Consider the following 22,622-nt stretch of genomic DNA (forward strand, 5'->3'; position numbering starts at 1 on the left):
GGATCCCTAGAAGGAGGAGAATAGATGTAGGCTACAGTTTGGCATGCCTGCTGGACCATGCTTTCTAGACACCAGACCAGACACCCAGACATGGAACCAAAAGTATAAGTAGACCACCATCTATTGGAGTTATTTTGTACTACAAGAATACACTCAGTCCCAAAATTTAAGACTTGAGTGAGCCTGCAGCCTTGCTGAATTTGAACTGATTTTCCATTGTCCTGTTACCAGGCATTTATTGATCTTGAGAGGGATTAATTTGATGATTTGGAGACAATGATTCTCAGTTTAAAGTAGCCTACTTTTAAAAGTGTGTGTATTTAATATTTGAGAAGTATCATACTACAATAAAAGTGTTTATTTCACTTAACTTTGTGACTTGTAATATTTTAATATTTTAAAGGTATGCCTATATTTTGCTCTATATTCATCCCAGAATATGAGGGGAGGGCAACAATAGTGTAATAGAAAAAATACAATTTCAATGTGGGCCTACCTCCAGCATTTTAATAGTGGTGTCTGGAAGAAAGCTAAATATAAAATTGGATGTGTAGCTGTGTGTGTATTAGGTACAGTCTGTAGGTATGATACCTGATAGTATCAGGTAGCCTACAGACTGTCCCGGGCTGATAGGCCCTTGAAGACAGCTGGGGTAGGTATTTAAACAAGGTAAGAGAATGGGTCAGGACCAAAGATCATTTTTGTCCGGGTGTCTGTCATATCTAAAAAGGACACTGTGGACACCCCTGCCCTGGCCACATATATTCAAACCATAGACTGCAGGTTCAAATCCTTTAGCACTCCGCCACCTAGCGGACAAAACCTAGAACAACAAAATTGAATCCCATCATGCTTTGCCGTGCCCGCCGACCCGAGAGCCACCGATGCTACGCTAACTGTCGTTAGCTACCGGGAGCGGACATGTTGTACCGACCCTTCCTTGAATAAACATCGCTGTTAGCGGGGAATCGGGAGCTAAGGGGGACGCTAGGAGCGCTGGGCAATCATGGACGCCGTCAACGCCTTTAACCACGAGGTAAGCTGCCTTCAAGGCTCACTGAGACCCTGAAGTCACCGAGTCTGGCGATACTGATCATGGTGCTGTGATGCACTGAAGCTAAGTTGAGCAGAACCCACCAGTGGGCCTAGCTAGCTGGACTTGTCCATCTTACCTGGTTTAGTGCTAACTGTGTTAACGTTTGGGTTGTAACGTTAGCAACACTTGCAGCGCAAGTAGCGAAATGTTATTACTGAAACAAATGATAGGGGATTCTGCTAACTAGCAAGCTAACGCAACTATAGCCAGTCCACATTGCTTAAGTTACAGTAAGTCAACCCTGCACAAAGTTCGTATGGTAACGTTAGTGTTAGCTCGTGGGAGCATGGTCACCTACATTGGAGTTAGTAACAATGCTACTGGCAACCACACAGCGAGCAAACATCCTATCCTATTGTTATTGTCACGCTGGATGCTTACAAATTTTTTTTAATAAAAGCTTCAGTGCTATGCACAGCGTGAGTTTGTTTAGAAGATGCCAGGCCAAGTCACTGTAGGGCTCGAGTAACGTTACTGATGGCGGGTGATAGAAGTCCAGTCAAAACATAGGTCAACTCTGTAATATTGGTGTTTTTGGTTCCTCTCGTTTCTGCTGATGCCCCTTTTTAACCTTTGAAGGTAAAAGTTGCAGTGGTTGGAACCGCCATAACTCTTAAGTGAGTGGTAAATACAACCTTGTAATTGCATCATAACTAGCTAACGTTAACTTAGTTCTGCAGGATACTTGTTTATTGCACCAAATCATGATAACCGCAAAGCCAGAAGCAGTTTCTGATGGTTCTTGAAAATGTCACGCACTTTCAATAGTAGTTTCTGTCTGGCGCAGAAATAGAGAAAGTAGTTTGTGGATTCAAATCACTGCTAGTGGATACATCAACATAACGTGAATAGACACCTATTGAAAATACTCAATTATATCAATATTTTAGCTCAGGAATAAGAAAAGGCAGTAGCCTAGTGCATCGTACAGCCCTTAAAATGCTTTTGCTTCCTCAAAAGCAGAGTGCATAGTTTATTTCTAATATCTTTGCACTGTACTGTGACCAGGCTGTATCTTATCACTGATCTGTTATCTACGTTGTCTCTAGTTGTTCTCACTGATGGACTCCAAGCCCCCAATTTCCCGGGCAAAGATGATATCCATCACCAAATCAGCCATCAAAGCTATGAAAGTAAGGAGGAGTTCGGCAAGCCTTTGTTTTGATATTTACTTGTGTATCTATATGAGTAGTATTCTCTGTATTTCTAAAATTATTTCTCTTTTTTTGGGCCTATATCTACTCGATAACATGCTCACCTGCTTCTCTCTCTTTCTCTTTCAGCTTTATAAACATGTGGTCCAGATTGTGGAAAAGTTTATCAAAAAGGTGGGACAAACCTGTCTAAATTCCATCATCACAGGTTCTCCTCACCAAACATGAATAAACTCAAATCTGTTTTCTCCTTCTTCCCTCTCCAGTGTAAGCCCGAGTACAAGGTAGCAGGCCTGTATGTGGTGGATTCTATCGTTAGGCAATCCAGACACCAGTTTGGATCAGACAAGGATGTGTTTGGCCCAAGGTTCACCAAAAACATTACAGGCACTTTTGAGAACCTCTGCCTTTGCCCAGTAGAGGACAGGGTAAGACCAGAAAGAGTTGGTGAAGATTTCACTGTGAATATGAATATTGGGGACTCTCTTGTAGTCACAAATAGTACCAAATTGTTGTTGAAGGATTTCCCCCCCTGCAAAGGCCCTCACCTAAATCAGTCTCCCGTTATTCCTTCTCCTTCACCTGTTTCCTTGCTGTCTTATTTTCCTTTGTAGAGTAAGATTGTGCGAGTGTTGAACCTGTGGCAGAAGAATGGGGTGTTCAAGATTGAGGTTATTCAGCCCCTCCTGGACATGGCCGCTGGCTCTAGCAGCTCTGCTGCACCGTACACAGGAACAGATGAGCCAGGTAATTTGTGTTTGTACACGAGGTCCATGATATTATTTTTAAATACAATTCTACAGACACAACAGATGACATTTTTAAAACTAGTTAAAAAGAAAGAAAGAACATTTTGCTTTTTTCATTTATTTCATAAAACTATTTTATATTGATATGCTGAAGTATCAGTGTGTGCTGCTGGTGTTGGAAGGTATGTGTGCTGCTTTCCACATGTTCAGGCTGTGTGTCTCATCCCTCAGGTTCTTCCCCGCCTCCAGCCAAAGAGCCAGTTACTGCGGTAACGGCAAACTCCACCACGACATCTGCTGAGCAGCTGCAAAACTCTGATGCCTTTGCTGCTGTGGCACAGCTCTTCCAGTCCTCCCAGGGTCAGCAGGTGTGTGTACTAGTGTGGGCAGGCAGTCATTGACCACAGTCATTTTGCTTGCACATTAGACCCTCATTAATAACTCCTCTTTCACTCTTTGTCACTGGCATTTTTAGCTTCAACAGATGCTCCAGAATTTTCAGCAGCAGCCAGTGAAGCCGGACACCGACCCTCAGCCTCTTGTACATACCATTCAAACACAGGCCCAAAATGTTAGCACTGGCCTGGGCATGGTCGCCCCGCAACCTCCCCTGCCCACCCAAACCAACCAGCAGAAGACAGCCTTTGACAAAGTGACTGTGAGTGTTTGTATTTCCATATGGTGTCAACAGCTAAATGTACTCTGAGCAACATGGCAGATGTCACGCACTGTTTAGACACTTTGTAGCATAGTGTGCTTAAACTATAAGTAATTTAAGGACTGTACAAGCTAGGGATAAAACGATTACCGGTTTAACAGTAAACCATGGTAAAATTCCCGACGGTTATTATTACCGTACACATTTTGAATACCATGACAACCGGGTACAGTTAACCGCGCTATTATAATCTCACGGCAAACACTGTCCAGGGTCTCCCAGAAGCAGGCGCATTCTGCGTATGCGGGTTTGTTTGGGTCAATGACAACACGGCGGAAGACAACGCTGCAAGATTTTTCAGTCACTCTGAAGTCTGGTCTATTTTAGTTTTTTATGAGAGTGCTGAGGGAAACTTGATTGAAGAAAATAACCTTATAGTAGACGCAGGGTGAGTTAACTTTTAGCTTTGGTTTGTCTGTCTGAATTGCTCTCAGTGTTGCTGCTCTTGTAAAAACGCAACACGTTGTTCTTTTGCTGTGTGCATCGTGTGTCGGCAGAGTCTATTCGTCCACTGCACATGATAACACGTTATGCAGTTTAGTCAACCAACCAGCATATCTAGAAACGCTACAGACTCCTCTGTATTTATATCAGTTTTTGGGCTCATTACAGTTACTATCACTGTCTTCTAAAGACTTATTTGTTTTCATGTAATTGTCCACGGGGTCATCGTATTACCTATAAAATATAAAATCTTGATAATGCACACTTAGATAATTTTCATACGTTTACAAAAGGTATTTGCTGTTGTTTTATTGTTTATGCAAACAAAATGGCAATTGTCTTTGTAGTTTTCAATCTAAAACTTGTTGAAATGGTTTCAGTGTGTGTATCAGTACATTTTAATCTTTTTCGGCACATTTTTACAATACCGTGATAATACTGATAACAGTGATCATTTTGGTCACTATAATTGTGATATGAAATTTTCATACCATTTCATCCCTAGTACAAGCTCTTCCATGTTAAACAACATCATCATTTGTGCATTTTTTACATTCATTATTTGTCTCTCTCTTAGAAATTGCTGGACCGTTTTGACTATGACGATGAACCAGAAATTGGAGATGAAACAAAGAAGGATGAAATGTCATCCCAGCCCTCCTTGTAAGCCCTTGATTTATTATATTTATGCTGTTGCATCTCTGCAATGCCACAAAGTTGGAAGCTCTCAGAGATTTTTTTTCAAATTAAATGAATGAAAATTAAATTGAAAGATGTAAAACTTGATTGTTTTTCTTTATCATCACAGTATGCAGCACCCTCCTGCCTTCCTACAGCACATGGACCACTTTAACCCGCAGATGATTAACATGTCACAAGACCACTCACAACAGGTAACAAGAACAAACTTTTTAAAAATAACTTATCTTGTGTAACAAGTATCTAAAAGCGTTTCAATCCCCGGCTCCCCCTGGTTGCATGTCGAAGTGTTCGGCAAGATGCTGAACCCTGAATTGCTCCTGGCGGCTGTTCTGCCAGTGTATGGATGTGTGTGCATGTTAGTTTCTGTTTGAGCACTTAGGCTCAGTGTATGAATGTGTATGACTGGTGAATGCAGATGTAGTGTAAAAGCGCTTTGAGTGGTCGAAAAGACTAGAAAGGCGCTATACAAATACGGAGCATTTACAAGTATAGCCATCTAATTTTTTGATCATTTTTACTTTAAACTGTAAAATGCTTTCAGATTAAATTTTCCTATCACTACAACTGGTAGTAGCTTGTCTTACAACAATATGGTTACATGATACTATATACGCTACAGTATATGCTTCTCATTTATGGAAGGCAAGGCTTTTATAAAAAGAAGTAATACTTAAATCTGAAAATGAAATGTAGATAGGTACATTTTTTTCTGCCAAATTAAGTTTAAATTTGGGAAACCCTGTTGTATGTGCACAATATATATTCCAGTTATCTCTCTCAGGTTCCTCTCCCTCCTAATGGCCAGCTCCAGGCCTATGGTTTACCGCCAGGGCAAAGCTTCCCAGTTATGATGCCACCTATGGGGCATGCTTTGCCAGGGCAGCCCCTCCCTGGTTCCACTGGGCCTCCAGGCTTCCCGGCAATGTACCCTCCCCACAGTGCAGCCCAGCAACCCCAGGTAGACTTAACAATAGTTCAGAGGATATGCAAAGTCTAACAAGCTATTTTGGGGGGTAGATTAGGCTGGTAAAGCAATTTTTCAGTATCTTTTCATATGTGCATGAAATTTGAAATTTGCTTAAACAGCTTAATATGGCAACAAATTAGTTTTTTGCTTAGCATAGGTGGAAGATTAAGAAGCATGTATGTTGGATGATAATTTAAATGCATGAAATTATAACCATGACTTTTCTATACCATATCAGGATTTGTCAATGGATATGGACCGTTCATCTCTGAGGGATGGCAGACATGGTCAACGGTCACACTCAGGCTCCAGGTAGGCATCTGAAATGAGACGTGATGTGTCAAACCTAAGCTTAAGTCTCAGTGCTGTAATTTGTTAATTTCCATTTATTTAGTTGTGTGCAGAGCTTATTTATGGTGAACATTTCATGAGTTACAATATCTGTCCTTTTTTTTTTTTTTCTCTCCAGGTCTCCAAAGCGGAGGAGGTCACGGTCTAATTCTCGTACACGACGATCCAGGCACAGGCGGTCCCGCTCGCGCTCCAGAGACCGCCGTCATCATTCACCACGCTCCCGTTCACAGGAGCGCAGGGAGAGAGAGAAAGACAGAGACCGACGGCAGAAAGGCCTTCCGCCACCCAAGAACGAGACACTAAGCAGTTAGTCATCTATTTATAGTCCTATTTATTTAAGGAGATTCTCCTTAATTTTCAGATTTCAGATTCTGGTTAGGTGTGTGCCATGTGTTTTTTTTCATATATAATAATAATTTACTGAGTTTTTCAAATCATTTTCCTCTTTGATTTCAGCTATGGCATGTATTTTTGCCTTTCTAAGTTCTTGTTCACTTTGTATTTGTCTTTCAGTTTGCAGTACAACTCTGTGGGTAGGCCAATTGGACAAGAGAACACAGCAGCAAGATGTGGCCTGTTTGCTCGAGGAGTTTGGGCAGATAGAGTCCATCAATGTAAGTGTATAGATAAGTTACATTGATCCAACAGTGGCTATATCTGTGCTTGTAACAAAATACATTTGCAAGATGGAAAATACTGTTTTTTTGTTGTCTTTCGGTCAACTTATAGTAAATTTGTCATGATATATTTTGTGTTTTTACATAAACAGCACCTAGTCTCTGCTTTGTTGTTAATATTTAATACTTATGTTTAAGTTATTAAGACACTGATTGCATATAGAAAAGTATCTGTATCTGGGTTTTCTTTTACAAACTGTTTAAAAGGACCATAGAGCAATCAGGAGATTGAGTCCAGATTCAGCTAACTGAATAGAAATCACAATCTTCTTGTTTTTTCCCTCACCTGTCTGTTTGTCCTCCCCTTTTGTTAAGATGATTCCTCCACGTGGCTGTGCCTATATTGTCATGATACATCGGCAAGATGCCTTCAGGGCTCTACAAAAGCTCAGTAGAGGAACTCACAAAGTTAACCAAAAAGCCATCAAGGTGAGTGAGCAACACAGATTCCTGCTTTGTAAAGCACTGCTAATAAAAAACCTAGCAAATTAAAGAGAAAACTGAACATCTGACTGAATAAAGACTTGTTTGTTATTAATTTCTTGATAGATTGCTTGGGCTTTGAACAAGGGTATAAAGGCTGAGTTTAAACAGTACTGGGATGTGGAGCTGGGTGTCACCTACATACCATGGTCTAAAATCCGAGAGGTTCAGGTGGAGGAGTTAAAAGAAGGAGGGATACTGGATGTAGACACCTTATCACCAGGTAAAAGATAGACTCATTAGGAAATAATACATTTTTTCATTTTCAAATGTGCTTTTCAAATGTGCTTTTATTGAAATGTGCAGAAACAGTTTATATTATTGATGTTATTACAGTGTGTTGAGCAGTCTGCTTTTTAATGCGTCTTTTCCAGAGTGGAGTGGAGTGAGGAAAGCCCTTGACCTTCCAGATGAACTCACCCACAACGGTCGTTCAGAGCCACAGCAGCCTGAGGAGACACAAGTAGTACCTGTGGCTGCTACAGCTGCTCCTCCTGTACAGGTAAACAAGGTCAATGTTACCTTCATTTTAAACTCTTATGTAGGGATGTGTTGATTTGTCATTGTTGGTAAAGAAATATAATTCTGAAACTTGCTTTGATTAAGAGGATGTGCCTGCTGTTCTTTCGGGTGTCTGTGTAAATGCTCACTTGAATGGAGGCAACATGGAGACAAGATGATTGTTTCTCCAGAGTGTCACTGGAAAGTTTTAACAAATAACTTTCTCATTTGACATTTCCAGTAAATCCCTGTAAATGTTCTCAGGTTCCTCCGATGCAGCAGCCGATGGTTGGTGTGGGTTCTCTCCAGCCTCCCGTCTTTCCAGGTCCCATAGGCATGCCTCCACCTTCCTTCCCCCCAGGCGTCCCCCCTCCTCCTTTCATCAGACCTGGCTTCAACCCTATGCAGATGCCTCCAGGTAGCACCTCCTACAGCTGCCATCAAACCATTTCTCACTGGCTTTCATTCAGTTTTTCTCTCTCTTACACAGCGCCCGTTCTCAAACGGTGGTCGATTTCACACCTGGAATTTAATTTATTTGGTCAAAATGATATACTGTTGCTGTTACGTTTGTTCACACAGGCTTATGACAAACAAACAAAGTGTATTAAACATTACTTTTACTAATTGAAATATACAGGATGGGTCTATATAGAGTTGTGTAATTATTTATTAACCATACTATTTCATTTTCATTATTTTTATTGTACAACTAGGATTAGTTTTAAGTATTTAATTTGCCCAACTTTACAGCAGAAATAAACAAATTTACAGCCTGGGAAAAAAACAGTTTTGGCTAATTTCCTTGTACATTACAACTGGGTGAATTTTTATATCACTCACCCGTTTAAATTATATTAAGGCTTAATGTTATGCATAATTAAGGGCATGGTCACTTTGAGTGACAGGTGGGTGTCGAATTAGCCAGAGTCGGGCACTGCCAAGATAGCAACGACCAGTTTTGGCGCACGGGCCACTTATTGCTGTTCAATGGTCTAGAGTAATGACGAAAAAGTTTAAAATAGAGGCGTTTTAACTCATTCTCCGATCGATCATAGAAAATTCCATTGCTCATGTACTGGCCCGAGTATGTGTTACTATGGTTACCAAATGATCTTGCCTAAATCTATATAAAGCTTGTACAGATTTGCTTATAAGATTGCTTCCTTGACTGTTAACTCTCAGTAGATTGATTTTAATAGTTTAACTTTTAGTATGTAAAAATCCTATATCTAGTATCCTGCAGGCTTCTGGTTGGTCTAGTTTGTTGTAGCACCTCAATATGCCGCAGCAGTCCATCTTTTCACAGGGTATCATCCAGTTGTTAAAGCCACATCAGAGTTCTATTGACAGTTTCCACACCAGCCCAAACAAACCAAACCAAAACAGGCAAATGTTGGCATGAAAGCACCCTAACTCCTTTCACCCTTCTTCTCCCAGGTTTTCTCCCTCCGGGTGCCATGCCTCTAGGTCCCCCACCTCCTTCTAAAGGTGGAGTTGAAGCCTCGCCTCTGGACCCAGCAAGTCTGGGAAACAGGAAAAATGAGGAGGTCCTGGATCCCAACATATTCAACAACCAGATGGGGCCTATGGGTCAGTCTGTCTTTCTCTTTGGACTTTTCACCAAATTGATTTTTTGTTTCTTATCTTGCCCTATCCAATGTAACATGACTGTTGAGTTTGGCCCTTAAACTGATCTCATCTCTCAAAATATGCATTGGATCAATCATTAGTTTCTGGGTGAGATTGTATTATTATATATCACTTGATTGTTTTATGGGAAGAAATTTAAAACAAGTTTGACTGATGAATTTGTATTTATCTAGTAAAGAAAAAATACATTACCAAGTATTTGTATGTGCTTTTTAAATAGTGGAATTTGTTGTCTGTATTGTAATTTGAATATTTTGGTGCTTTTGGACAGCAAAAGTTAAGTTAAGTAAATTTCAATTTGTTTTGGTACTTGTTTCCCCATCAGGTAACCAGGTAGGTGGACCTCCAGGTTCTCTCCCAGGTGGTCCTCCAGGAAGCATCCAACCCCCTTCTGGTGGTCTGCTTGGCGCACGGCCCGGTATAATCCCACTCCAACGTCCTCCGGTTCCCCCACCACCACACATGCAGCGTTTCCCTACGCCCCACGGGCCACGACCCCCTCACCCCAATATGCCACCTATGCCCCCACAGATGATGCCCAGAGGGCCACACCCTCAAATGATGCACCATGACCCCCCTCCACCTAAAGGAGGCTTTGGCATGCTTTCTCCTCACAATATGAGGGCTCCTTTCCCTCCACATGGGCACGGCCCTCCTCCTCAAGGTCTTCCTCCTCCTCCTCCTTTTATTAGACCTGGGGGTCCACGTGGCCTGGAGGGGCCAGAAGAAATGGATGGCAGACCATTCAGGGGAGACAGGCCTGGATTCAGGGACCGAGAGCCAGAGAGGGACAGAGACTGGGATCGAGACAGGGATCGAGAGAGGGACCGAGGTTTTGGAGGTGGAAGGCGTCCATTTGGTGATGGAGGGAGGGGCGGAGGTGGTGATAGAATGGATGGGAGGGACAGACTCGGAGGCTGGCAGGAAGACGGAAGCGATCACCGGGGAGGAGGATGGGAGAGAGACAGAGACCGGGACAGGGACCGCGATCGGGACCGAGACAGACGGGACTGGAGGGAGAGGCGAAGCAGCCAGGATAGCGACAGGGAACGGGGGAGGGGGGATGATGGAGAGAGGGAACGAGGGAGGGGGGAGGGAGGAGAAAGAGGGAGGGGGGAGGGAGGGAGTCGAGAAAGGGGGAGAGGCACCGAAGGAAAAGAGGGGGACAGGCCAAAGCGGTCAGAACGGCGAGAGAGGACCACACGGTGGGACAGGGATGATCGATTGGCTGAACTGGAAAACATGGACAGACTTCAGACCTCGAACAGCACTGAGCCACCTCGTTTGACTCCTTTGGTTACCATGGAAACCAGTAAAGAACCCAGTGTGGAAGCTTCTCAAAAGAAGGCAGACTCTGAACCTTTAGCTCCGCCCCCAGAGGCAACTACTGTTGCAGAAGAGTCGAAGCCCTCTGAGCCCTTACCTCCAGCTCAAAGTGAGCCCACAGAAACAAAACAGGAAGCAGCATCATAGACTGGCTCAGTGCTCCTCCAGACAGAGTTAGACATTGTGTTTGTCTCTATGATAACCAGCCTCAACTCCTGGCAGGTGACTTCTAACCAGTTTCACATTTTCCTGGTTCTTAACACGTTTCTTGAAAACAAACTCAAAAATCTCCTACACACTTTGTCAAACATATGAAAATGGTTGTTTTCAGACTATATGGCTCACAGTCAAATTTGGCGTTGTGTCCGTGTCTCAAAACACACGACTACTTGAAAATCAGTTATGAAAAATGGCAGCAGTGAACTGTCAACTCTAGTTCTCCCTCCTTCCCGTAAGTTTTAACTTGCTTGCATGTTGACGTAGCTCTCTCCATCTGAGGTTAATTTGAGCTTAGCTTTTGTATTTTTAGTCAAGTTGATTTGCAGATGGAAGAAAACAAATTATTTCTATGACACACATATTTTTACTTTGTGGCCTCGTCCGTGTGATTGCAGGCACTCCTCAACAAGGTAAATATGCTCATTATAAAAAAAAAAATAATAATAATTCACCAAAATGTCATGTCAAACACTGAATATCCTCTCAAACAATAATTATAGAGGTGGCATACGTTTTTCTTTGTTGTTTTCATCTCATCTTGTGTTTCGGCTCCTTGTTGCAATATCACAGCCAGTGAGGTACAGCTTTGAAAGAACTATGGTGGCCTTAAAATCCAGTCAGGTTACTTGTAGGTGTTTGAATGGAAAATGGCGTTGAGATCTACTTTTGATTATGTCTTCACTTTCACCCTTTGAATCATACTTTATTTCAGTCAGAATAAAAATCAGTATCGTCTTCATTTTATCAGACACTGATTAATCAGTTATGCGTGCACATTCACTGGCCTAAATCCAATGTCCTGAACATAACACACTCAAAAAATGGTTTTATTTAAAAAAATATATATTTCACTAGTACTGAGGCTCTAACAAAACATAGGGCAGAGTAGAAGCTGGACCATTGTATCTAATTTTCCTTTCTTTTTTTTAACCATTGTAGGGGCTCAAAACCAGGGACTTCACAATGTCATAATCAAATTTCTTTTGCTTAACAGACTGTAACTGATGGGCCAAGAGGCATTTTAGTCAACACATTTCAACATAACAAGCACAACAGTTAGGAACGAGAGAAAAGGTACATCCTAGTGTATCGTGGTATATCTCCCTTGGAATATTAAGGAAGTAAAGAAATTTGATGATGATATATAGGTGGGCTTTGTTTCAGAAGTTTGAGTGATTTCAAATGGATTTTCATCTTTGTAATTCTGTCAGTTTTTCAAAACTATAATCTACATCATACAAGTTAAGTGGAGGTCAAATTCCGTTGGTTTTTGTTTTTTATTTCACACCCTTGCTTAAATGTGTACATTTCTTATTTTTCAGTTAGGTGAAGTGAAACTTCTTTTTTAGATACAACAGAGGAATATCCAACACAAGTTTTTAAAAGTGCAACACTTCAGGAGCATTGTTTATAAACACAAGTTAGCAGGCAGACTACATAAGATTTATATTTATGGTAGTCTTTTGTTTTTCCCGTGTGTATGGAAGGAAAGGGGTAATCCTTTGAATCAGACAAAAGCTTTTCCATTTGTCAAACTAAACTAAGTTTTGGCCACATGAAAATACAAAATGTAACCCTGTAGCTGATTTTTTTTTTTTTTCTTTGATAGACACAGCTTTCAACCATAGCTGTGACTGATATTAAATTAACATTTGAAGCCCAGATTCTGCAAGCCCAGGTCTTGTTCTTGTATGTTTTAACAGAGGCAAAACTAAAGCGATGAGTGTTGCTTGGGAGACAGCTGTAAATATGCTTGTATCACTGACGATTCAAAGGTGTAATTGTAATTGTTGTTTATGATCTGTGATTCGTTCATCCAAGAGAAACGGATTGACTTGGAAGGAACAAAGAGGCCCTTTGCTTTAACATTTTTTAACTCCTAATGGTTTGAAGGTTGACAGATGTTTCTATGATTTGTTAAAAATACAAAAAGACATGGACATAAAATCTTCAATATTTCAGCCATAGGAAATTGTTTTTAATAAACTATTTTTGTACCAAATCATTTTGCTTGTTCAAATTATATTCTCTGCTTACCCCATGCCCAACTGGGAGTCAGATGTTGGATTAAGATATTCTAAATTATCTTGCACACATTTGATGTAATTGTCTGTTTAAATGCCACAGGCTGGATATTTACCAAGATTTTGGAGTAATTTAAGTAATGCTTACAGGCTGACGCTTTACTATCGGCAGTGAAGAATAAAACAGCCAAGATTTTTTCATCATGTGTTAAGTCTAAGTATCGACAATAAAGGTCTAATGGGGCAGCAGCCTTTGCATCCCACTCAGTTCCATCCATCCATCCATCGTCAACCGCTTATCCTGCGTACAGGGTTGCGGGGCCCACTCAATTCTTCCCCCCTAAATTTTATTTTCATTTCATAACCATCATCACCATCAGTCATAATTTCTTTAAATTAGATTTGTATTAGTGCTGCACAGTATGTAGTTAAGTTATCCTGTCTGTACCTACTGGTCATAGCACTGAGACAAGGTGACCTAACCTATAAGAGGCCTATTGACAGCTTTTATTAGCAACATGGAAGAGCCTTCGATAGATCACTGGTTGTAAAGGAGTATCTAACAAGATAAAGATATTTAATTGGGTTCTTTATTTATTTGACTTATGGCACAACCACCAGCTATATATCTTGACAGTACAGGCAAGATGGTGCACATACTAGTAGCTATATTGATTAATTGTACTGATATTTAAAAAAAAAAGGTAACTAGCTGAAGAAGAGCAGCGTGAGGGTTGGATGATGCCTATTGCTTCACAGAGTAGGCCTGTCTTACTGACCAAAAAATAGATACGTGCAAACTGTAAAAAAATATTTATGATATGCAAGTTAAGACTGCAACCTACAGTAATTATTCGGCGTTAATGGCTATAATTATTGACAAGTTAGTACTCGACATTAAAAAATTAGAGACCAATGTAGACTGTACTTTTTGCAGGATTTAGTCAATAAAAACAATCCACAAAGATGAAGCTGCTGTAACTGGAATTAATATAGTGGCCTAGTGTTAAACTACATATGAAATTATAATATCGTACATATAAGTAATAAATTAAAATTATACTATAAACCCAATATTATGAAATGAACACAATACTTTTATTTAATGTTGGAACATTTTAATGCGGTAGAGGGGTGGGTGGGGGTTGTACCCTTAGTGGTTCCCCTATTTTCCATTCCCAATGTTGACATGTATGGACTATTAAATGTGTACAGAGATTTTTAATGTGGGTGTCCGTGCTTAATTTGCTGCACCCACCGTAATGGTCAGTGACCAATCAAAATGTGTCTTATATTTGACTGAGATTGGCTGTCTGTATTATAAGCCCGCCCACCAGGCACTACATAGGTAGTGAGGCTTGTCTGCACAGCCGGTGGCAAGAACAAGAACCACAGAAACTTAGGCGACATTAGGAACTACTGCGAAGATGGTGTTTAAAGCCGTTTGTGTTTTAAAAGGAGCTGGAGAGACCACCGGGACCGTTTATTTTGAGCAGGAGGTAAGGCGTGCTACGTTGCTTTCAGGCGACTAAATGTCTTAGTCATTTTAATGAAAGTACAAGGAGATTTGACATGCATCTTACAGGGACCGTTAACCCTAGAATGCTAAGCTAGCTCCGTTCTCCGTTCACAAGCCTGTAGTTCGGCTAGCCGATAGACCGACCGGTTTTCAGGAGTGTCCTAAACCGCTAATGTGAGCTAAGAACACATAAATGTCATATTTGAATAACAATGCATCGGATTTGGTCAGATTTAGCAAACCCGCGCTTATTAGCATAGGTTATCTAACAGTGTGCACATGTATACAATGCAAATTAACGTAAACGTTAGCCTGCACGTTGCAAAACATCAGATTGCGTTAACTTTAAGCGCTCATACAGTCAGGAGCTGCTAAGATAGTTGTGACATTGTGTTAAATGTGAACGCGTAATTACTTAGCTAATACAACGACCAAAAACATCGGCTTTGCCGGTAAACTCATAACCTTTGATCGTTTAAGGCCCATGATTAACGTTAGTAAATGATCAGCAGCAAGTTAATGGAAACGCCTGTTGCATACATTCAACGTTAGCTACGTCAGTTTTCAACGTTAACCATACCAGTCTATTGTGTTTAGCTGAACCACACACAAGTCAGGGAGCACTTCTGTTTGTGGACCTAGTTGCAGTTGCAAAAGCTGCGATGTTAATGGTAACGTTGGTTAGGCTTTAGAGCAAAGAGCAACTCTTGCCCACTAACTACATTTTTGCTGAGTCACTGCCTGCTCTCGTTCATGTTGCCTTTACCTCGAATATTTGGCCTTGCTGATAAGGGTGAAGCGGTGTCATCGAGGGTCAGAGTGAGTTATACAACATTTGACTAACGTTACCTAAAGACAACGGCAGGTGATTGCATATATAATTGAAGGTTCTGTACAATCCATGATTATCTGACCACGGGGATAAATATTTGTCCAGTGAATTGTTTATGGAGTTTATATATTTGGGTATCCTATCTTGATGTCACTGCATGCACATGTATTTTCTAGTGCTGCAATATATGAACTGAATATCATGAAACACCCTATAAAATCAGACACATTGCACTTTGTGTGTTTAGTTGAGCTTCAACTCTTTGTAGCTACCTGACTTTGACAGCTCTTTTGTATTCTCCTGATACACTGTTATCCTGATCTGTTAGGGCGATTCAGACCCTGTGAAGGTGACAGGAGAAATCAGAGGCCTTACCCCTGGTGAGCATGGTTTCCATGTCCATGCTTTTGGAGACAATACAAATGGTGAGCATCTGACAATAGTTGTTAATCCGTCAGGTTTTTGATATTGCACGGTTTGCGAATTAATGTTACTGCATTGTCTGGGTTTAGCTTACCTACACACAGACTGATTCAAGTGTTTCATGATAAAAAATTATTTAATTTTTATTTACTAATTTTATTTATCTTTCCAAGGGTGCATCAGTGCAGGGCCTCATTTCAATCCCCACAACAAGAATCATGCTGGTCCTAATGATGCAGAGAGGTGAGTCCAGTCTGAGGGATGAAATAGATATGAGCAGGCTGCACGATAACTGTAAATTGCAATCGCAATGTCGTCATGTGCGAATACCTAACCGCAAAACAGGTGCGATTTAATAAAACAGAAAAGGTGTGTGTGACACTCTCTTCTGTGTGTGCTGCAGTTTGCTCATTATGTCTGCCCACACCAGCTCTCGCATGTGCTCCTAAAAACAGATAAGCCTACGTACAATGAGAAATATGATTTATGAGCAGTATGCCAGTAACTTAAGACAACAACCTACCATAACCCCCCTTCCCTGCCCCATCAAAATCAGACTTGCCACCGGAGCATCGCTCTGTGACAGAGACAGAGGTGTCAGCAGCAGCTAAAGCAGTAAGACAGAAGAAAACTGGGAGACGATAAGGAAGGTTTTGGGTTTGGCTTGCTGCCATTTAATGTTAGCTCTGTCGGTGCCTTTAGTTGTTTTTTCACAGAGCCGACATGCTTGTCAGTCAGTTTTCGTCAACCGCCCAATCACAGGCTGGACGGGGCGGGACATTAAAGAAAAGTTTGATGTGCTAGGGCAAACTTTAAGATGTTGACCAAAAGGATTATTGACAAGTTAGTACTAAGCATTAACAAATTAGAGACCACTGTAGAGCCTTTTTCCTGCACAAGAATTTAATGAATAAAAACAACCCCAGAAATGAAACAGCTGTAACTGGATATAATTTTCAACTAGTGGTAAAAAAGTATACTATTATATGAAACTATAATGAATGTAGTATTTAATATATTATTGTTATACTAGCAGTGTACTAATCAAACATTATACTCTTTTATTTAATACACGTGTACAGTTCCTCTTCCAGGTTGTGGAGAGACTCTGCATTAGACAGATGTACACTGAGCCAGTGCCAGTGACCCAATATTTGCTCCTTCTAGCTGCCTCCTCCGTGGAGCAACACGCTCCCCTTGTTCTGTTATACTAGTTGTTGTTAAATTTTGTTCAAGTTGAGAAATACACATTTCAAAATGTCAAGAGTACCATTTGTTCCATTATAATCTAATCGCAAGATTGTCCACAATAATCACAATATGACTTTCTTCAAATCGTGCAGCCCTAATTATGAGCCATTACAATAAAGGATGCTCTAATATCAAAGTTCAGATCGGTATTGGGGCCAATCAAGGTGTTTAACTGATCAGTATTGGCTATATCGAGTCCAATCCTTTTTGTTTTATGTCAGCTGTCACACAAATGTCTATACTGGTGGTGCCCTTGTCTATGGTGCATGGTCTTTCACCACAGGTGGGGCTTAGGCCCCTCTCGGAGGACTGACAAGCCACCAGTGGAGAGCAAGTGACACCCATACACCCTGCCACTGCAAGTGCAACAGAAGCCCTGCAAAAAACAAAACTTAGTTAAAGAAGTTATTCATTAATGTAATCTGCAAAAAAGATGTACAGATGACAAAAATGTGGCGTCTGTGTTAAGATGTGTTTAATGCAAGTAAATTTTATTTTATTTTTATATTTTTTTTTATGTAAATAGGCATGTTGGAGACTTGGGGAATGTGACTGCAGGAGCAGATAATGTCGCAAAGATAGACATCACGGACAAGGTGCTCAGCCTCACTGGCCCGTACTCGATCATTGGCAGAACCATGGTGGTAAGGAAAAGTCATTTTCCATTTCACTTCCAGTCAAAGTTTGTCTAGTAAGGAGGTTTTTTTGCCTAAAGTGAATGGAATTGAGCATTTGGGCTATAAATTGTTGATCACTCTTCTGACGCACTTTCTGTCCTGTTTTAGATCCACGAGAAGGCTGATGACCTGGGAAAAGGAGGCAATGAAGAGAGTCTAAAGACTGGCAATGCTGGTGGACGTCTGGCCTGCGGAGTCATTGGCATCACCCAGTAAACAATCTGCCAGAACATGGAGCACTAGAAACAACCCCACAGCACTTAAGACCAACCTAGCTACTTGATGTGACAGTTTGTCCTTTTTCAATACTCTGGCGTGACTAGTTAAGAGTAGATGAGCCATGCTTTGCCCTATCCGTTCTCATTACAGTTTTATGTATGGGTTTATATGTCTGCTGATAAATTTTGGTCCCAAAGAATTGTTGACGCACAAGCAAGATGCAGTTTGTTAATCAATAAATTGTCTGTGTGTGTGTGTGTGTGTGTGTGTGTGAGAAATGACTAGTTTCACTATCAGAATTTGAACCCTAAGGATGGCTCCACCAAATTAAGTCTGTCAATAAATCATATGGTCTAGGCCAAATAAGGTGTCATACTGTTCTAGGTGTGCAAGGCCAAATTAGGTGTGTCAGTTATCATGAGTTCTAGGTGTGTTATGTCCAGGACCCTGCTTATTGACTGCTGAAATTAGTGGAGCCATTGTTGGTGTTGATAGTTACATCTGTAAAGTACCTACTTAATGGAAAAACTTTATAATATTGCTCAGTAATGCAAGTGACTGCACTAGCCTACTTTTTAAGAGGAGAAAAAAAAAACCCCACTGCATCTAAATAGGCTGTTTAGAGACCAACGGAGGAACGATGTTTGAAAGGGAGACATGCAGAATGTTCTTTATAACTTTGAAATTTGTGCTTGGACTTAAATACACGTACTGCAGTAAACGACTGTAGAAAAGATAAGTAGACCTCCCAAGTTATTGGGGATACACATTTAGAAACGATGAGATTTGAAACGGGCCGTGATATGCACCACCGTCGTCATTCAATTCCATCTGGCTTGTAGCCTACAGACTAGGCAATGATTTTAGCGTCTACCTAACGTCTATGTGCTGATGTGTCACGGCCTCAGACCTCATCAAAGCCCATGAGTCCCGATGAAACAGAGTGGCTTATAGCCTCAAGGATTAGATCATTGTAAAATATTTTAAATTTTCCTTAATAACAGACTACTAGAAACACTATAGTCATCTTTTGATACAATAGTCATGTGCACAAATTAAAAATACAGCTGATATATTTTCACTAGTAAAGACGAGACTATAATAGTACATTTAATGCAAAAAGTCCGTGTTTTTGTCTATGGTTTTGCCCCCGGTCTCCCAGTCCCAAACGATTCAGGCAATAAACTGCACTGTTCGTTTTGCCCCGTTTGTTATTGTTATATGTTTAAAAAAAAACATTCAGTTTCAATTCATTTCTTAATTGTGCACATCTTCTAATTTTAGCTTATATTGTGCTAAGATGGTACATTTCCCTTAATCTGTATTTCATCAAATGACCTCAAACGAGGTAACACGGGCTACACAGAAGCACTCAGGGAGTAGTAACCTGTAATACTGGTTGGTTCAGTTGTCTGTGAAGATTCTCAGTTATCCAGGTCATAGTTATCCAACCAAGGTTAAAGTCAAGTGCAAGTGGACTTGGTTGAAGATACTGGAAGACATTTCGTCCCTCATCCAAAGGACTTCTTCAGTTCTGACTGACTGGTAGGTCAGTTGGTTCAGGGTCTCTTGGAAAATCTAATGAAGTTGCCATCTATAGTGAGCTGCGTGTACTGCACCTGACGGGGTAATAGTGATCCAACAGCATTTATTAATTCCCCCCGGTCCTCCAGATGGGTTAAAGTTAAAGAGGTGTTATGCAGAATTTTGCATGTATTGCCGAGAATTGCATGCACCTCCAAATACTGCTTTCAAACGCTATGATAGCCTATTGTTTATGCGATTCATCAATGGTGTAAATGAAGTATATGTATATTTTATGAAAGTTTAGATATGTGGTGAGTTCCGCGTTTGATCGATATGCACAGCAAAGTAACGTTATCTGGAAAGGGACCTTAAGAGGTAGATGCATAAGTCTGCAAAAGATATGATGTAGGCTACCTGCCGAGATTTGCTACTTTTTACTCAGGTGAGTTCGAATCAGGCTTTACGCGATTTTGTAAAAGTCTGTTTTCTTTCATTTATTTTTCCGTATGTGGCTCTAATGTAGTGCTCACTTATACAATCACGATCGCCGCAGTAGATTAAATATGCGACTTGAAACTCGCCAGGAACATGTTTGTGAATGTGTGACGAATCTGGGGATGGAGTCAGTCCGCAGCTGCTGCACACAACACGCGCACGCGTATGGCAGTAGGGCTACAACACCGGTCATGGTTAGAGCAACCCACCTGTCAATATATGGTAACGTAAAAGGACCTGTGTCAGAAAATCTGACGGGTCTCAGATTTCGTTTGAACACCGGTCCTGGACATGTTAGCTAGAGGCGTGGCTAGCATCCGCCAAAACAGGATTACTGTATTTCAGTAGGATTTCAGCGAGAATTTGCATGTTATACCTTCTTGACTGCTATATTGTCACCGGTATATCCGCGTACTGCAGTCCTGTGTCAAGTCACCAGATCTAACGTCGTTGCTGGTCAGTAAATGACTCGAGTGTGTATGCTGGCTGGGCGCTTTTTAAAGTATGTTGTAACGTTAGTAAACTTGTGTTTCTACAAATCTTACATTATGTCACGTAAAGAAATCTGTGTGTGACACGTGTAATCCGAAAATAATGCTACAAATTACTTGTTGTGTGGAGTGTTTAAATTAGGCTACATATGTGTGATTAATTTAAGTTACTTGGCTAACAAGGAATTTCACAAATGTTAATACATTAGTCGGCAGAGGAACAAAGCTGATGTTTTGATTAAATTAATGAAGGGGAAAAGACAAGTGGTTTGGACAAACAATTTAAGACTTATGTGTCAAGCAATATAAATGTTTCTGTTGCACTTCCCTAATGTCTACTATTTTACAACTGACCCCTGACGCTATTATCGAACATGACAGATAATAATAATAATAATAATCTTTATTTGTAGAGCACTTTTCAAAAACAAGGTACAAAGTGCTTTAACAAGTGTAAAGACAATAATACCCAAAAAAAAACAATAATACAAAAACAATACAAAGATAAAGAAAAGAAAAGACTAAAATACATGTTTAAGATAAATATAAAATAAGATCGGGAAAGGCTCTCCTATAAAAGTATGTTTTAAGAAGGGACTTAAAAGAGTTCACTGACTCAGCCGACCTGATTGCCTCGGGGCCCTGACAGCAAACGCTCTGTCCCCTTTAGTTTTCAGTCGAGACTCTGGAACAGACAACAGACCTCTGCCCGAGGATCTCAAGGTACGTGCTGGTGTGTATGGGACTAAAAGTTCAGAAATATAACAAGGCAAGAGGCCATGAAGAGCTTTAAAAATGATCAATAGAATTTTAAAATCAATTCTAAAACATACTGGGAGCCAGTGTAATGAAGCTAAAATAGGAGTAATGTGGTCATATTTCTTTGTTCTGGTTAAAAGCCTGGCAGCTGAGTTCTGGACAGTCTGGAGTCGATCAATAGATTTTTGGGTTAAACAGGTGAAAAGGCTGTTGCAATAATCCAGGCGTGATGAGATGAAGGCGTGTAAAATGGTCTCGGTGTCCTTAAAAGTTAACATAGATCGAATTTTAGCTATATTTCAAAGTTGATAAAAACATGATTGAACAAGCTTTGTGGTGTGCTGCTCGAAATTTAAATTACTATCAAACCAAACACCAAGGTTCTTTGCCACAGGCTTAATGTGATTTACTAGGGAACCAGCAGATGGCAGTATTTGTTTTGCCATCTGCTGGGACCCGATGTCCAGGATTTCTGTTTTGTCTGAGTTCAGCTGGAGGAAATTATTTGACATCCATTTTTTAACTTCACAAAGGCAGTTGTTAAGTGAACTCAGCATTCCAGGGTCTGTGGATCTGACGGGCAAGTATATTTGTGTGTCATCAGCATAAATATGAAAAGACATGTTAATGGATAATATGTCCAAGGGGAAGCAGATACAAAGAAAACAAAATGGGTCCTAAGATCGACCCCTGAGGCACACCATATTTAACTGGACAGAACGAAGAGACATAGTTGTTTACAAACACGCAAAACTTCCTATTTGACAGGTAGGATGAAAACAATTCTAGGGCCGTACCAGAGATCCCCACCCAGTGCCTCAGTCTGTCTATCATGATGTTGTGATCAGTGGTGTCAAAAGCAGCGCTAAGGTCCAGGAGTACAAGGACTGAGCACATACCTTCATCGGCAGACATTAAAAGGTCATTGGTGACTTTAAGCAGGGCAGTCTCAGTGCTGTGGTACTTCCTAAAACCAGACTGAAACTTTTCAAATATTTTGTTATTTTCCAGTACAGTGAGCAGCTGTTTGGACACAATTCTTTCTAGAATCTTTGCAATAAAAGGCAGTTTTGAAATTGGTCTAAAATTTTGTGGGAGGGAGGGATCTAAACAAGGTTTCTTTAAAAGTGGGTTCACGCAAGCCGTTTTAAAATAATCAGGGACACAACCAGTAGATGGGGAGCTGTTGAAAACAGAGATCAAATGGGGCCCAACAGAATCTATTACTTTCAGTAAAAACTTTGTAGGTATTACATCAAGTGGGCTGGAGGACACTCTCATTTGTGATACTGTTTTAAAAGCTCAGACAAGTCGATGGGATAAAACTGGTTAAAACTCTCATGTTGCTGGTGAGGAACCTCT

General features: G+C 40.7%; 2 protein-coding genes across 3 annotated transcripts; both read left to right on the plus strand.

The window, feature by feature from the left end:
• The first annotated feature begins 861 nt into the window (after positions 1 to 861).
• On the plus strand, positions 862 to 13,045 carry scaf4a (SR-related CTD-associated factor 4a). Of its 2 annotated transcripts, none has more exons than XM_038708780.1 (19): positions 862 to 1,036; positions 2,146 to 2,229; positions 2,380 to 2,424; positions 2,517 to 2,678; positions 2,865 to 2,997; positions 3,231 to 3,367; positions 3,475 to 3,657; positions 4,739 to 4,824; positions 4,970 to 5,054; positions 5,645 to 5,821; positions 6,069 to 6,142; positions 6,300 to 6,490; positions 6,698 to 6,798; positions 7,177 to 7,290; positions 7,411 to 7,567; positions 7,719 to 7,855; positions 8,110 to 8,263; positions 9,286 to 9,438; positions 9,824 to 13,045. In XM_038708780.1, exons 1-19 carry the CDS (start codon positions 1,007 to 1,009, stop codon positions 10,969 to 10,971), a joined length of 3,351 nt encoding a protein of 1,116 aa, XP_038564708.1. In that variant the 5' UTR covers positions 862 to 1,006; the 3' UTR covers positions 10,972 to 13,045. The 2 variants fall into 2 exon arrangements, with proteins under 2 accessions (XP_038564708.1, XP_038564709.1); XM_038708781.1 differs by having other exon boundaries at positions 863 to 1,036; positions 7,719 to 7,846.
• A 1,365-nt stretch (positions 13,046 to 14,410) lies between these two features.
• sod1 (superoxide dismutase 1, soluble) lies at positions 14,411 to 18,247 on the plus strand. The gene is made up of 5 exons (XM_038708943.1): positions 14,411 to 14,566; positions 15,747 to 15,843; positions 16,015 to 16,084; positions 17,619 to 17,736; positions 17,878 to 18,247. Exons 1-5 carry the CDS (start codon positions 14,495 to 14,497, stop codon positions 17,983 to 17,985), a joined length of 465 nt encoding a protein of 154 aa, XP_038564871.1. The 5' UTR covers positions 14,411 to 14,494; the 3' UTR covers positions 17,986 to 18,247.
• The last annotated feature ends 4,375 nt before the right edge of the window (positions 18,248 to 22,622 follow it).

Source organism: Micropterus salmoides, unplaced genomic scaffold (genome assembly GCF_014851395.1).
Source record: "Micropterus salmoides isolate LMB-PRFRI ecotype aquatic unplaced genomic scaffold, ASM1485139v1 Ms_hic_scaffold_9, whole genome shotgun sequence".
NCBI lineage: Eukaryota > Metazoa > Chordata > Actinopteri > Centrarchiformes > Centrarchidae > Micropterus > Micropterus salmoides.